The following is a 15,848-nucleotide window of genomic DNA, read 5'->3' as shown; positions in this document are numbered from 1 at the left end:
GTTACACAACCAAAGTAACCCTAACTCTAGAAGATATTGTTTGTTAGTTAAGTATTAAATATGGATACAAATATATAGACTTAAGTTCTTACTTTAAAATTTCATCTGCAAACGTTTTGTTTGTTGCGGTATAGTGAGTATATTTGTATCTTATCTCATGCGCCATGGAAATAGAGAATCGATTTTTCACTTCTCTGTTCATTTTGTATAGTGATATAATAACTTTTGTGGTGCCGTCATGGTATGAATTAAATGAAGATGTGAGGAAATATGGCTTCGACCAGAAAAGTGTTAAGAGAGAAAATAAACTCACGAGGATAAAGGGTGATCAAACTTTCCTTTGCCATGTGAACAAAAAAAAGGCACTGGATGCTCGTGGATCGTGGCAAATGCAATGACATGTGGTTAATTTTTAGGGGTTTAATGTTAACTCACCTTCTTTTTGTTTTAATATGTTCAACTTCAAATTTTTGCTTAACATAATTTTCAAGACAAAAAAAACCTAGGGATGAATGTACTCTAATTGAGTTTGAGCATCTTCTTTTACTTTTTATTTTATTTTGTTCTTCATATGTTTTTCACTTTACTTAATAAGCCTATTTCAGTTAACCCGGATTCAATATTACTATATTCTAAAAAACAACTTTTAAAATTTGTGTGGATTTTTGTATGGTCAATTCTCCTAAATAGACAATTTTCAAGTTTTGATCACAAAATAGACCACAAAGAGAATAATGACCAAAATGTTTCATTTAATAGGTAAAAGGATCCTAATACCTTAGATATATAAAATAAAAGAAAATCAAAAGTAAAAAAAAAATTTTTTTATAGTTTTAGATTATATGTTTTCAAATTCGAACTTTATTCTAAATTTTTTTTCTTATTTTTTTTTATCTTTTCTCAAATTTTATTTTTGTAATTCGAAAATACTTTTTGAAACTATTTTAAAAATTTTTATTTTAAAATTTTTAATTTTTAATATTTATTTTTTATTTTATAAAATTTTAAATCTCAATCTCAAATCCCCATCCCTTAACTCTAAACCCTAAGGTTTAGATTAATTAACCCTATGAGTATAAATGTATATTTACCTCTTTAATAAAATATTTTGGTCATTTTGATCCTTAGAATCTGTATTTGTGACATAACTTTTTTTAGTGTTATCTTATGGTATTTCCCTTTTCGTATTGTTGTTTAATGTTGTTGTATTATCCCATAGTGATTTTGTTTGGTAAACTTTTTAATGTTGTTGTATTATCCCATATAGTGAGTTTGTTTGGTACACTTTTCACTCTTCAATCAACAAAGCTTGAGTTAGCAAAACAAAACAAAAAGACCATAGGAACTTATAGGGTTGGGTAAAATACTTGAATCTGAAGAACCGAACCGAACTTGATCCAAAAAATCATATTTAAATCAAAATAGGTAAATATCTAATCGAAATTTTGGTATCAAAAGAACCAGATCCGAACCCGACCCAAATCAAAATATTTTGGATTACCGAAAATATCCAAATCACAATTATATTCTTAAATATATTTATTTTAGATAAAATATCTAAAGTATTCAAAAATATTCAAAATTATCCAAACTATTTGAAAATGTCCAAAATACATAAACATATTTAAAAAAAAAACTCAAAACACCAAAAATGTCTACTAGTTCTTTACACAAATATCCCAACCAAAGTAATTTTCATGTTAGTTTTTTTTTTGTCAGCAATTTTCATGTTAGGGGTGTAGATATTTAGAATACATTATTCAAAATAATATCTTTTATATTATTTTAATTTTTGGATTTTAAAGCATGTTAAATTTTCTGAAGTTTTTTATATAGTTTAAATCGATATATGAACCCAAACAAAACTGACAAAGATTTCAACCGAACCAAATTTTATAAATATAAGTTAAAAAGTCAAATAGACCTAATTAAACCAAACTTGAATGACTATCTGACTGCGCTCGTGGTTTAAATAATAAACAGTCCAGCCGACTATACTTCCGTTTGGGCCAAATTTTAAAACTAATCGGATCTTGACCCGACCCATAATACATCACCGCTTACGCAAACACATATCATCGTCGACGTTAACAAACTTCCCTCAACCGACCTCCGAGCCGTCGCCGCAAAATATATATATATATCACATCCCACAATCCATAACCTCAAAAACTTCTCCATTTCTCAAACGAATCAAAGTATAAGCGATGTCAGGCTTAGCATGTAATTCATGTAACAAGGAGTTCGAAGACGACGCTGAGCAGAAGCTCCATTACAAGTCCGAGTGGCACCGCTACAATCTCAAGCGCAAGGTCAGTCATTCTCTCCCAGTGGTTTGAAATCCGACCCGGACCCGCGGTTGAACCGGTAAACCCAGTAACCCAGAAAAAATCCGGTTTGGGTTTTGTGAAAAACCCAATATTTAGAAACCCGCAAAAACTCACAAAAACCCAGTAAAACTCGGAACCCGATACCAGTTGAACCACTGGTTGAACCAATAAATAACTTTTACTTCTTTTTTTAATTTTTAATTATGTTTTTAGATTATGTTTTATATTCTAAATTTCCAATTAAGAAGTTATATACTAACAAAAAAAGTTAGGTTTTTCCTTTTTTGTTTTATATTTATGATTTTTAGATTTTAATGAAGATTTCATTATGCCAGAGAACCAAAACTAGTTGATGTGATTTAGTGTTAGTTTATTTCCGTTATTGATAATTTATTATAATGATTTTTTACTTTTGGTTTATTTTGTATAATTTAATTTATTATTCACATTAGACATTTAAATATTTATAAATTTTATATCTTTATAACTAGTTGATGTCATAACTCTTATCTTGTTAGACAAAATTATAAATAGTCTAAATTATTTTTTGATATTTTGTATATCAAATAAAAATAAAAATATAGAAATTAAAGTTAAGTATTTTCTAAATGTTATTTAACATAAAAATATACATATCCAAACTATTATTTTATGTTTATAAGAATATTTAGAAAATATTAAACTTTAGTTTCTATATTTTTATTTACATAGCTGATATATTATTATATAATAAAATTAATTCATTTATTAATCTGCGGTTTGTCCGCGGTCGATCCAGTGACCCAGCAATCCGGTAAGTCGTTTGGTTCAGTGTCCGGGTCGGGTTTAAAAACATTGGTCGTTTGGTTGCCGCAGCGGCAGCGGCAGCTTCAACACTCTGCGTCAACTCTTGTTCGTTTTGTTGACGCAGTGCGTCTGACGCCGCGTCCGAACACCGCGTCCTGCGGCTGACGCCGATAAAACCTGCGGTCGCGATATAGTATGGGGCAGCGTCAGCGTCTACAAAACGAACAACAATTGTCTTTATTGACACTGCCGCCATCGCTGACACTGACGCTATCGCTGACGCTAAAACCTGCGGCAACCAAACGAACAGAGCTTTAAAGAAACTGCTCGATTGTAAGCTTCGGTTGAAATGCTTACGAGAATAGCGATTGCGATTGTAGTTTCTTGAGTTTCTTCGAATTCGCGCTCTAAATCGGAACTGTTCGCTTTCTTGTTTTCGTTGTTGAAACGTTAGATTGCTGGTGTTCCTGGCGTTACGGAAGCTTTGTTTAACGCTAGACAAGCTGCGTTAGCTCAGGAGAGGATCAAATCCGTTGAAGCACCTTTGCTTTACACTTGTGGAGTCTGTGACAAAGCTTACATGAGTTCCAAAGCTCACGAGCAGCATCTGAAATCGAAGAGCCACGTTTTGAATACCTCTTCACAAGGAGGGAACGGAGAGGAGGAGGATAAAGCGATAATTAAGCAGCTTCTTCCTCCTCCTCGCCGTGTTGAGAGGAAGGAGCCTGTTTCGATTGAGGAAGAGAGTGAAGAAGAAGAAGAAGAAGAATGGGTTGAGGTTGATTCTGACGAGGATTTGGAAGGTGAAGATATGGATGATGAGTCAGGTTCTGGTGAAGACATGGAGGAGGATGATATCGAGTTTGAGTTGGATCCGACTTGCTGTTTGATGTGTGATAAAAAGCATAAGACGCTAGAGAAGTGCATGGTTCATATGCATAAGTTCCATGGGTTCTTCATTCCTGATATCGACTACCTCAAGGATCCAAAAGGGTTCTTAACCTACGTTGGTCTAAAGGTATGTAGTTTTCTCTCATCACTTTTAGCCCTCGGTGATTCCAGACGGTTAAAAGATCTTTCTTTTTTCTTACAGGTCAAGAGGGACTTCATTTGTCTCTACTGCAATGAGTTGCGCCATCAGTTCAGCAGCCTGGAAGCTGTTAGAAAGCATATGGAAGCCAAGAGTCATTGCAAAGTGCACTATGGTGATGGTGGTGATGAAGAAGATGCGGAACTAGAAGAGTTCTATGACTACAGCAGCAGGTCTCTAACCTTCCTCTCTTATTTACCACGGAATCGTGCTTGAACTAATGGTTCTTTTGGATGTGTGTGTTTGTATAGTTACGCCAATGAAGGTGAAAACCAGATGGTTGTATAGGGATGTTGTCATGGGCAAAAAAACCCGGCCCGGCCCGAACCCAAACTAAACCCGCCCAGAAAATACCCTAAACTATAAAACCCGAAAAAAACCCGGTACTATTAGGGTAACTCGCGAAAAACCCTAGAACTTTAGGGTTACCCACGGGTACCCGAAAAAACTCTTTTTTGAGTTTTGTGGTTTTTTAGTTAAAGTTTTATAGTTTTAACTTAAATTTATATGTATTGAATATTTAATTTTAATCATGTTTTGTATTAAATTTGATTAATTTTCAATTATCAAATTTATTTTCTGTATAAAGTAACAAATAAAATTTTCATCATTCATAATTTTCAATTTGCAAATTTATACTATATCCATAATGTAAGTAAATAAATAAGTTATAGAGAGTGCAAAATTTAATAGTGGGCATTGTATGTTTTGATTTATACATCTAATTTTTGATTTCAATCATTTAAATCCTTAAAAATTAGGGTAAAAGTCATCCTTTCAATTATATATATATATATTTAAAAACCCATAGGGTACCCGAAACCCGATAGGGTAAAACCCGAACGGGTAATTTATAAATCAAGACCCGCCCAAAATAAACCCGCGAATTTTGAAAACTGAATATACGGGTTTTGGTTTTTAAATTCCAACCGGGTTTAGGGTACCCTATGGGTAAAAACCCATTGTTAACATCCCTAGTTGTATCTGGTGAACCAGCTAATACCGTAGAGCTTTTTGGTGGGTCTGAGCTTGTGATCACCAAGAGAGGGGAGAACAAAGTAACGTCCAGGACTCTGGGGTCTCGAGAATTCATGCGCTACTACAAACAGAAGCCACCACCATCTTCTCAGAAGCACATCGTCAACTCTCTAGCCTTGAGGTTTGTCTTTGAGACCCATCAGTGGTCGTTTCTTTTTTACTCGTATAATCAGCGAATCAGGCATTGCAGAATCTTGACTTGGATGGATGTTAAACAACGCAGGTACAAGAGCATGGGTCTAGCAACAGTGCAGTCCAAGGAGGACATAGTGAGGATGAAGGTGATGAGAGAGATGAACAAAAGAGGAGCGAGAATGCGTGTTAAGCTTGGAATGAAGAGTAACGTAATTAGAAATCTGCCCAATAACGTCACGTATTAGTCTCGCCCAAACTAGTGCTGTTTGATTCTGCAACGCTTGTTTGTTGTACTGTGAGATCACAAAACCATAGTTTTACTGGACCTATATAGCTCATATGCTCTTGAAATATTCTTATGCCCATTGGGTCGATTTTCTCTGATTTAGCCCATAGTACTTTATTTTCTATTTTCATTCTTTCTGGTAACTACAGACTCTATTTCATGTAATAACATGAGCACTCGAGTCCTAACTCATATATACAAATGTATCACACAAGGCAGCTAGTATAATGTCTATTTATCATTTTTTTATCATTGTTTTAACGTGCAATTTACTCAAAATCATTATCATTTCCTCTGTTTTCTATTATACATTATTTAAGTTTTTCAGACATATTAAAAATAATTAAATATTTTATTTAATTCTTAAATATAATAGATATATTCGTTTATTTGTAATTAATAAATAAAATGTAAGAAAATAGACATAAAATTAGAAATTTTTAATAAAGAAATATATTGAAAATGCTCTTATATTTCTTTTTCTACATGTTTTTTTTCTGCATTGTGGTGACAGAAAATAAAGAATCCAAAATCTAAGAATCTAAAATGTAATCCTATAAATACAAACATTACTTGAATATATATATCAAATGAAAAAAAAATGATTTACAATCTATATCGTTTCATCTACTTCATTACTTTTAAATTATAATTTACATAATTCATAATTGTTTTTATTTATATGATTTAATTTACTTTTCATCATAATATTATAGTTTTATAAATGAATATTGAGATTAAACTCATAAGCAGACTTATAAAAGTTAACAGGTATTTTGTTTTTGTTTATAATGATGAGATAGTTGAAATTTAAATACCATTTTAAGTTATTTTGAATTAATTGAATATAGAGTATATATTTTCATTTAAACTCAAATTTTAGATTATTTCGGGCAGATCTTCCTATAAAAATATATACAAGCTAACATACATTTATTACAAAATATAATTAATAATGCAACAACAAAATCATGAAATTTGCAACCCTAAAAATATATTTGCTTGTTCAAATAACTTAACGGAATATTTCCAAATTTCAAAACATAATTTGAGAAGGCAAAATCCATAAAATACACTTTATACAAGTTATTTTCATTACGGATCATCGTAATAAATACAAATTTATTGTAGGCCACCGAATGGATAAGATTTTAAAAAGAAAATAATGCAAAAAGGATTATATATCAAAGCATTTTTTTTTTGAATAAATATATCAAAGCATTTTAATCTGTGCAATAATAGTTTCACTAATGAGATCGAATAAGAAATTGCGTGGCCTCGAAATGATATATATATATGTGTGTGGCTAAGGCATATGCTTCTTATGTTTTAAGGAGGGGACCATGACAATGCTAATGTGGAGGAAAGTATTGGTTTAGAATAATACCATAATTCATAACATCGAGAAACCAAAATGTTATTCCCAACCTTATGATATGAGCTTGGCCTCGTCAGTTGATGCTATTGAGCTCTGATCATATCGGCACAAAGCATTAGATTCCAAATTCCAAATTCCAAATTCCAAATTCCAATCAGGACACACTACTACTTCCCCCTAATAAGGAGGAAGATGTGAGAGTGTTGACAGCATTTGCTTCAACTTTTTCTGCAGACCCGGAGACTCGATATCTTTTTAGTCTTCTATAAAGTCATACCACAAAGAATCTTTAACTACTTGACTAAATTGCATGTACGAGCGAACTCTATGTAATACGTACTTTTTTTCAATAAAAAATTCTTGTAAAATACTACTACTATATTAAGCAATGACTGCAAAACTTAACATGTGTCTGCCAAAAGTTGTTGTCCCAATCTAGATACACTTCATCTCAAAAAGTACGGACATCAACGCAAATCTACAGACACACAAACGTGGACTTGTTTGAAACACGAGTTTCTCGAGACTCCTCCTCCTCTCATTCATCGAATGCGACCTTTTATCAAACTTGTTTCCACAATAGTGAGTTTCAACCAACCAACAACTCTCCATTTGCCTTTTCTATAAACAGTTTAAAAACATTTCTGAATCTCTCAAGAAACAACAATGACAGAAACACAAACTAGCATTGATCAACAAGAAGAAGAAGAAACAAGAACAAAGACTCAGCCCTTGATCCCAGGTCTACCCAACGAGATCGCCGAGCTTTGCCTCCTTCGTCTTCCTTACCCATACCATGCTCTCCTTCGCTCCGTTTCATCTTCATGGAACACAACAATCACCAGCCCTAGCTTCCTCCACTCCAAGCAGTCTCTCTCCATCTCTTCTCCTCCTTACCTCTTCGTCTTCTCCTTCAACAAATCAACGGCCAAAGTTCAATGGCAATCCCTCGATCTCTCATCCGGCCGTTGGTTCGTTTTACCTCCGATGCCCAGCTCCTTCACCAAGATCTCGTCTCCCCACGCGCTCTCCTGCGCGTCGATACCACGTCAGGGAAAGCTTTTCGTCCTCGGCGGCGGCGAGTCCTCTCGCTCCGCCGTCGTCTACACCGCCCTGACGAACCGCTGGTCGCTCGCGTCTCCGATGCTGAGTCCGAGAACGTACTTCGTCTCCGGGAACCTAAACGGTAAAATCACGGCCGTCGGCGGGAGCTTGGACGGCGGCGGAGAAGCGACGAAGGACGTCGAGTCGTACGATCCGGAGAGCGACACGTGGAAGGAATCCGCGAGGCTTCCGATGGTGCTGGCGAAGTACGACTCCGCCGTGATCGGGAAAGAGATGCTGGTGACGGAAGGCTGGGCGTGGCCGTTCATGTTTCCGCCGATGGGACACGTGTACGATTCTGATGAAGACACGTGGCGAGAGATGAGCGGGGGGATGAAGGAAGGGTGGACGGGCGTGAGCGTCGTGGTCCGGGGGAGGCTGTTCGTGATCTCGGAGCACGGAGATTTTCCCATGAAGGTTTATTCGTCAGACGACGACACGTGGAGGTACGTGAGTGGGGAGAAGCTTCCGGGGAAGACGATGCGGCGTCCTTTCGCCGTGGCGGGAGTCGAGGACCGGGTCTTCGTGGTGGGCGAAGGGCTTAACGTGGCGGAAGGTAGAGTGAATGAGGGGCAAAACGGGGAATTTAGTGTTGAGTGGAGGATGATCGCGTTCACGTCGTCTTCTCATCAAGCTCGTACTCAGTTCTCACCTGCTAGTTGTCACGTGCTTTATGTCTGATTGATTATATAACAGTACTGTTTTCTTATTATTTTGTCTCATATTGGTTTATATATTTTGATCGATTTAGAAATCCATATAATATTTATAAATTCAAGTAAAATATGTAAATCCAGAGATTTTTCCTCGGATTTGGGTTCGGATTTGGGTCTTTGTATTTTTAACTAAAAAATCCAAACAAATCCATTCAAATTCATTATTAAATCAAATATATTAGTAAATCCGTACGATTGAATAACACTTGATTTATACAGAATTTATAAATCATTGAACCAATAACACATGATTTCAATACAGATTTGAAAATTATAGAACCAATAACACTAGATTTAATTCAGATTTTCAAATCCATTAAAATACAACAACCAATAACCTCTGCTCAAAGACTCGAGTGTATATGGTGATTCGCTTGGCTTAGTTACGTGAAACCGTATGTGAAAGGTTGTTCTTACACAAATATTTGAAGGAGTGTAAATAGCTGAGAGATCTTAGAATTGGAACGATACCGAGCCAAAGACACAAGTCACACAACTTCTAACAAATGACCGAGTCACGTTGAGGCTACACAGAGCTGCTTCGAAATGCAACGATCATTCTTCTTTTTTTTTTTTTTTTTTTTTTGTAACTTAATCCTTCTTCTTCTTACAACAAGGAAAGTGGTGAACACTGAATAAACAAGTGTCTCGTATTTTGCTTTCTCTGTTGTTTGCATCATCCAATAGTCACAAACCAAGTAGACTCGAGCTTAGAATCGTACAATATCGAAGACAAGTCACATCCAAAGATACCTTCTCAAATTATTAAATATTTATTAAGCTGGTTTTGTGAAAAGAACAAAAGAGAAAACATAACTAAATCCAAAATAGCATTCTCTTCTTATTATTGGTAAAAGATATAACAAGGGAATGAGACACAAAAGCAAGGAGGGTGATCGGGATTGTTGTCATTGACAAAACACAAGACCAAAGCCGCTCGAGCCACAAACATAAAACTTAAAAAGAGGTTGCCATATATAATTTTATAAAAAATTATATATATAGCTTAACCTTGAACTAAAAGGAAAAACAGAACGTGAAATAAAATAGACTCCACAATACGATTGATTATGCGGCTGAGGGAGCGAGGCTGGTAAGGCAATCACCGACTGGTTCCTTGGAAGCTAGGGTTGTGATGATCGGGTTAAGCTTCAACTCAGTCTCCACAAAGTTCTTGTAATCCAAACTTGAATCATCATAAATTTCCCACCATTTTTTCACCAACATTTTGATATCTTCTCGATCCATATGCTCTTCAGCTCCAGTGAATCTCCAAGGCTTTGAGCCCTGTTAAAAAGCACTTTAGTATACTATATGTGTAAAGAAAATATTGACACTTCAAAGAAATAGAACATACTTTGGCACAGTAATGAACAACTTTGATTTGATCAAGGTCAACATGTTCAGGATGACGCCAAAGCATAGCCATTACGAGGTTGTAGGTTGTAGGAATTGGCTTGTAAATGTCTTTAAAGTACATATTCAGAAAATCCTATCAGAAATAAACAAGAATATTAGTCTTAAAATATATAAAGCTACATCGCGTAATGAAAAACAAAACTTAAAATAAAACCAGACCGACCTGTTCAGCAAAAGAAGTTGGAGCAGTGACTTTAACAACTTGAAGCATATCCTTGTAAGTGAGGAGGTTTGGTTCAAAGACCAACATACCAGCATTGAAGTACATTGGGGGCGGAGGACCATAAGTCTCCACTGGCCATGTCACCTTTTCTGGCGACTGTTGGCAGTAGCCAATCTCATATTGAGGTGTTTTGGACCAACTACCCTCACAAAAGCAGTCTCTAACGGCATATAAGTAGCCAGAAGGAGAATCAAAAAGATGATCAATGTTATCAAACACTTGTATGTCTCCATCAAGATATATCATCTTCTCATACTCCACAAACTGCATTTATAAAATAACATTCATAAAATCCATGTGTAAATCAATCTAACTGGTAATGCATGCTTTGCTTACATTACATGCAATGCAAATAAAAGATATGGTCATATGATGAAATAAATATATGAGTTTTGTGAATCGCTATTGGTTTGGAGTTAAATGGACTAGATCTGGCCTAAAATTTTTAAAGATGAAATGATATACAAATATCATATTGTAAGTAAGATTTGTACCTCCCAAATACGAAGCTTCGAGTAATTGATGACGTAATAAGCCATAGCATAACCGGCTTGGTTTTCTGGCGGAATAACTGGCTCAATCTCTTGGACAATGCAACCCTGAGCAACCAAGATTTGACGATGTTCTTCCGGCACATCTGGAAGAATCGCCACCACAAGAGGATAAGCCGAATTCACTTTACGGAGTCCCTTGGCTAGACCAACTACACCCATCCAATAGTCTAGGTTTCCAGCTAAAAAGGTGACGTATGCCATTTTCCCACCGTTTGGGCTCGCCACCATGTCAACTTCTCCCTTTCTCTCCACGGTCATATCCTTTGGCGCCATTTCAAACAATAAAAAGAAGATTAGATTGGAACCTTTTTTTTTAATCTCGTTTGGAGCTTGTGTTTAGAAGTGGATGAAAGAGATGGAGAAACCATCCTTCGTTATATAAGAGGTAGAGAGCGTGAAGGGAGTTAAATGACAAGGAGAGTATGGAAACAAAATCATCTCAAGATACATTTTATCTTTATCTTGATTCCATATAAGCTGAAATTTCTCGATTTGCAATCTTTCCGATTTATTACGAGTCGCCTCCATCATCCAATTAGGTTTTATATGGAAAATATATGTTATTACATTCCAAAACATAGAAACTCGCTCTGTATACTTGGAAACTCCTAGAATCTTCAAACAGTTTTGGATATCTCGTATACATATATGGTTAAATATTTTGAAATTAATAGTATATTTATATATTCTATAAATAAAGACTAATATTTGTAAAATGGGAAACCTCAATAATGTTTCAGATTTTTTTAGATCGGAATTACAAGATATCTACCTTAAATATTCGAAACGTCCGAAAAAGGTTATACAAAATAAATGTTCGGAAAGATAACATTGTTGACCGATACCTTCAGGCCCACGTCTTGCTCTGTTAGGGGATTTGGGCAAAGCCGTTCCGTTGAATTCTTGACATTGTAATACATTAACTAATACTAGAAACTAAGAAAAAATACACATGGGACAATTGTCTGTCGTAGGAGTTACATATCAATGAGCTTTTGTGTATTAGTGTCCCTTCGGAAATCAGTGTTAGTTTGCTCTGCTCACACACACAGCAACAGACAAAAGGCTTCTCTGCTTATCTCCAATTATCTATCACAATTCACTTCATATAGACCACATCCAAACAGACCACATAAGCTTCTCTCCTCTGTCACTGTTGTGGCTTAGTATCATAACATGTAACACAATAGGTTAGGTACTATTGTTTTAAGCTTCAAATCCAAAATTTTATATGCGGATGACCTTCAGAGTGTCACCAAACTAAAGAACAGTTGTAAAACGCAATATCTGAGACACGGTTATAATTCGAACTGATATGCAGAATACCTTTGATTCTGCCAAGTTGCCATGTTAATGAATGCACCATAGTGTTTCAAAATATGAAGGACTCCGACAACCATAGATCCTCATCAACCTCCACAAAACTTGAGAGTTATTACTTTTTCAAGAAGCTCTTTCACATGATGCTTTCCGACATATATGTGAGAATAATTTTCAGATGATTTTAAAACATATTATCAGACACAAAAAAGATGATGAAAGTCTTAATGTGTTGCCAATAAATAATAATATTCTTAACAAATCAAATCCTCCACCACTAAAACATCCTGTAATTAAAAACGAGAATTATATATCACTCATTATCATCACAACTACCACCATCATCATCTTCCTCTTGCAAACTACTTAGACAGAAACAACTTTGAGTCTGAGCCATCAAATCTTTCTTACTCTTCATCATCATCTTCCTCCTCTCAAACAAACTGATAGTTTGATTATCACCGTCAGCATCCACTTTATTGGGTTCTTGGAGTGCAAGTAAAGGCGTGGAATTAGGGTTTTGCCAAGTGTAGAAACTGGAAACTGACATAGATCTTCCTCTACTCCTCAGCTTATTTGCAATAATCAACCTCCTCTTCTTATTGAACGGGTTTTCTACTTTTTCCAGATCCTTTGCGTTGATGTTGCTAGATTCCATTAAATTCCCAAAAGATTTTGATTTACCCACGTAATGGTTTGATAACCCTCTCCTGAACAAACAAACAAAACACACAAACTTATCAGTATTCAGACAAAACAAACATAACAGTTTCATTGCAATCATCTCAAGCCTTGCACTTAGCAAATAATTATTCGAACCTCTGTTTCGGTTTTATAAATTGAAAACTTACTTAATCGGTAGAGAGTCTTCTAAAGAGGAACTAAACGAATCAAGGGCTCCTCCTTCTCCTTGTGATGAAACGTCGTCGTCTTCGTCCTCCTCCTCGTTATCGCTGATCTCTCCGATCGACGATGAGCTATCCTCCGACGATTCCTCCGCTGATTTGTTACTCATACTTAACCCGAGACGGCTGGCAAGCCCGATCTGCGATCCACCTCCTCGTCCCGATTCATCCGCCATAAACAGAGCCGGCGGCGGTACGGCCTTATCCTGCGCCGATACACCGCCACGATCTCTAACGCACGCCGCCATACCGATTCCAAACGATGAACCCACCATAACCTCCATCTAATCTTCCGATACGATCTATTTGGTTCTTTTATATAATCGGCGCAGAAGAAAGAGAGACGAAAGCTCAAACAAACACCACTGATCGAGAAAAAATGGAATAAAGATGGATAAAGGATCATTTCTCATTTATATTTATATTAACAAATATATCGTATAAAAATAGGACTACAGTATGTATATATCTATACGTGTAGACGCAGACACGCACATGTTTTCAATATGGGAATAATAGTCCGAGGCACGCTAACTTTGACGATTGACACGGTCTTGATGACGTGGCGAAACTCTATTGGCTCGATTTCGGACCCTTGCCGGATGTTTCGGGTTACTGTCTCCGTTTAATGTTTGGTGGGTACCATATCTCGACCTTATCCGATTATTATTTGTGTTCCTCAATTTATTTTTTTCTTTCATTTTAAGATTTGTTTATTAATTGGAAAAGTAAAAAAAAATCTTGAACAGATCAAATTGATCGGAAAATAAGATGCTGATTTGCAATAATAAGTCAAAAGATATACAAAAATATTCGTGTATAACTTACTTTATATTTTTAAAAGGAAAGTATTATGTGGATATATATTGATAAGTAGTAGGATGATTAGTTTATTAAACAAGTGGGCAAATTAAACCTTATCCCGTTTACTTTTCGTACCAATTAAAAACGATTATCGTGTTAAAGATAAGAAAATATATTAAACATGAAAGATTAGAAAACAAGACTGGTAATGCTGAATTAGTGCGGAAGCAAGAACTTTGACTGGTTCAAAATGAGAATATAGGATCAATTTATATTTAATTAACATATAACTTTGCTGAGTCATGTTAAAAAGATGGGATAATTTGAAGATACCTTATTTGTGATTTGAAATTTGAAAATACAACTTTATTTTTTATATTTGAAAATTACACTTTCTTATATATGAAAAAACAGTTTCATTCTAATTTAATATAAAGCTAAAAAATAAAATAAACTTAAATTTGAAATTATTTATGTTTTGAAATAATCATATATTTGAAATATTATTTATACGATAAAAACGTTGTTTCGCTCGCCATGCAAACACAATTATCTTCCTAATATTTATTAATAAATATATTATAAATTTAAAGACTAACAAAATAATTTATTGTCATACACTTACAAAATCAATAACAAATTTAACATAAAACTATTTCTATATATGATGCAGTCTTTCACTAAATATATATATATATATATATATTTTTTATTTCATTAAGAGTAACATCGTATTTAGCCAGTTTAACTTTTAATGTGGGACGAAAAATCACTTTTCAAATAATAGTATAGATATCAAACTAAATAAAAATAAATAGTAATATTCTAAATTTTCAATAATACTATTTATTTATTCTATTTTTATAATATAACCTTTTTACATAATGATATCTCATTTTATCATGTTTTTATTTTATCTAAAATAATATATTTATAAGTTTCTACATTTAAATATTAATATGTCTTTTTTTGTTATCTATATGTTGAAATGAAATTTAACTTTGCAATAATATTTTAATTTTGATAATATAGTAAATGTGTCATTCTCCTGTACAAGACACAATAAATCAGAATAATATCAACATTCTCAAAACTGTGAAAATTTTAAAAATAAATATAATTAAAATATTTTCTTAGATTAAAAATGAAAATAAACATTGAAGCAAAACTCTATTATATTGTTAGAAAATAGAAAATAGAGGCAATCATCGGATGTTCCTTTCTTATTTTGAAGCAAAACTCTATTTGGTTTTCTTTCTATCAATAACTATATGTTTACTTTTCGTTTGATTTTGAATAATCACGTTAGATGTTCTTTTCTTATTTTTGAATCGGTTTTACTTATGTTTTGGTTACAAAATAGGTACAAATCATGTATTTTAAAATCGAAGAATTGATTTTACTTATGTTTTAGTTACAAAGTAGATATAAATCAGGTACTTTTAAAGCGAAGAATCGATTAATACTCGAAACCGAAAGTACATTAGGCTGTACTAGTTTTTTAAAAATTTACTAACCCCGACCTAAATTCAGTAGAATTTTTCCGAACCTAATTTTTATATAACATGAATGTGGCTAATTCTAATTCTGATAAATCCAAAAAACTAAGATCTGATTGGACGTAAGCTAAATCCGATTGGGATGTCCAGGCCTCATTTCAGTGAGAGTTGGACCTAGAAAGGGGAGCAGTAGAAGCTGAAAGCAAGGCCCATAATACCACTATATATTTTGCTAAGGCCCAAACAGTTTAATCTGTTGAA

At 34.3% G+C, this 15,848-nt stretch overlaps 4 protein-coding genes across 4 annotated transcripts; 2 read left to right on the top strand and 2 right to left on the bottom strand.

Moving 5' to 3' along the window:
* Window positions 1-2,113: 2,113 nt before the first annotated feature.
* Window positions 2,114-5,789, top strand: LOC106365144 (cytoplasmic 60S subunit biogenesis factor REI1 homolog 2-like). The gene is made up of 6 exons (XM_048741463.1): window positions 2,114-2,312; window positions 3,571-4,134; window positions 4,210-4,379; window positions 4,458-4,486; window positions 5,185-5,365; window positions 5,468-5,789. Exons 1-6 carry the CDS (start codon window positions 2,208-2,210, stop codon window positions 5,622-5,624), a joined length of 1,206 nt encoding a protein of 401 aa, XP_048597420.1. The 5' UTR covers window positions 2,114-2,207; the 3' UTR covers window positions 5,625-5,789.
* A 1,594-nt stretch (window positions 5,790-7,383) lies between these two features.
* On the top strand, window positions 7,384-8,959 carry LOC106368605 (F-box protein AFR). Its single transcript, XM_022691329.2, has one exon. The coding sequence runs from the start codon at window positions 7,710-7,712 to the stop codon at window positions 8,826-8,828; it is 1,119 nt and encodes a 372-aa protein (XP_022547050.2). The 5' UTR covers window positions 7,384-7,709; the 3' UTR covers window positions 8,829-8,959.
* A 574-nt stretch (window positions 8,960-9,533) lies between these two features.
* LOC106368606 (galactinol synthase 5) lies at window positions 9,534-12,572 on the bottom strand. Its single transcript, XM_048741461.1, has 4 exons — window positions 11,000-12,572; window positions 10,446-10,769; window positions 10,221-10,355; window positions 9,534-10,150 (listed from the first exon to the last, which is right to left on the bottom strand). The coding sequence occupies exons 1-4, from the start codon at window positions 11,330-11,332 to the stop codon at window positions 9,932-9,934; spliced, it is 1,011 nt and encodes a 336-aa protein (XP_048597418.1). The 5' UTR covers window positions 11,333-12,572; the 3' UTR covers window positions 9,534-9,931.
* Window positions 12,573-12,592: 20 nt separating this feature from the next.
* On the bottom strand, window positions 12,593-13,719 carry LOC106368607 (protein OXIDATIVE STRESS 3 LIKE 2). The gene is made up of 2 exons (XM_013808607.3): window positions 13,231-13,719; window positions 12,593-13,089 (listed from the first exon to the last, which is right to left on the bottom strand). Exons 1-2 carry the CDS (start codon window positions 13,566-13,568, stop codon window positions 12,693-12,695), a joined length of 735 nt encoding a protein of 244 aa, XP_013664061.1. The 5' UTR covers window positions 13,569-13,719; the 3' UTR covers window positions 12,593-12,692.
* Between the last annotated feature and the right edge of the window lie 2,129 nt (window positions 13,720-15,848).

The sequence above is a fragment of the Brassica napus genome, chromosome A9, assembly GCF_020379485.1.
Source record: "Brassica napus cultivar Da-Ae chromosome A9, Da-Ae, whole genome shotgun sequence".
Lineage (NCBI taxonomy): Eukaryota > Viridiplantae > Streptophyta > Magnoliopsida > Brassicales > Brassicaceae > Brassica > Brassica napus.
Note: the sequence above shows the minus strand (reverse complement) of the source record. Positions and strands in the feature narration are given on the sequence as shown.

Bases quoted from the DNA above. Each gene is read 5' to 3' on its own strand.
- LOC106368606 (XM_048741461.1), bottom strand. From the start codon at position 11,332: ATGGCGCCAAAGGATATGACCGTGGAGAGAAAGGGAGAAGTTGACATG. The intron at 10,770-10,999 runs GTACAAATCTTA...TTATAAATGCAG, and splicing joins CGAAGCTTCGTATTTGGGAG to TTTGTGGAGTATGAGAAGAT. The intron at 10,356-10,445 runs GTCGGTCTGGTT...TATTTCTGATAG, and splicing joins CAACTTCTTTTGCTGAACAG to GATTTTCTGAATATGTACTT.
- LOC106365144 (XM_048741463.1), top strand. From the start codon at position 2,208: ATGTCAGGCTTAGCATGTAATTCATGTAACAAGGAGTTCGAAGACGAC. The intron at 4,135-4,209 runs GTATGTAGTTTT...TTTTTCTTACAG, and splicing joins TAACCTACGTTGGTCTAAAG to GTCAAGAGGGACTTCATTTG. The intron at 4,380-4,457 runs GTCTCTAACCTT...GTGTTTGTATAG, and splicing joins TTCTATGACTACAGCAGCAG to TTACGCCAATGAAGGTGAAA.
- LOC106368605 (XM_022691329.2), top strand. From the start codon at position 7,710: ATGACAGAAACACAAACTAGCATTGATCAACAAGAAGAAGAAGAAACA.
- LOC106368607 (XM_013808607.3), bottom strand. From the start codon at position 13,568: ATGGAGGTTATGGTGGGTTCATCGTTTGGAATCGGTATGGCGGCGTGC. The intron at 13,090-13,230 runs GTAAGTTTTCAA...TTGTTTGTTCAG, and splicing joins GAAGACTCTCTACCGATTAA to GAGAGGGTTATCAAACCATT.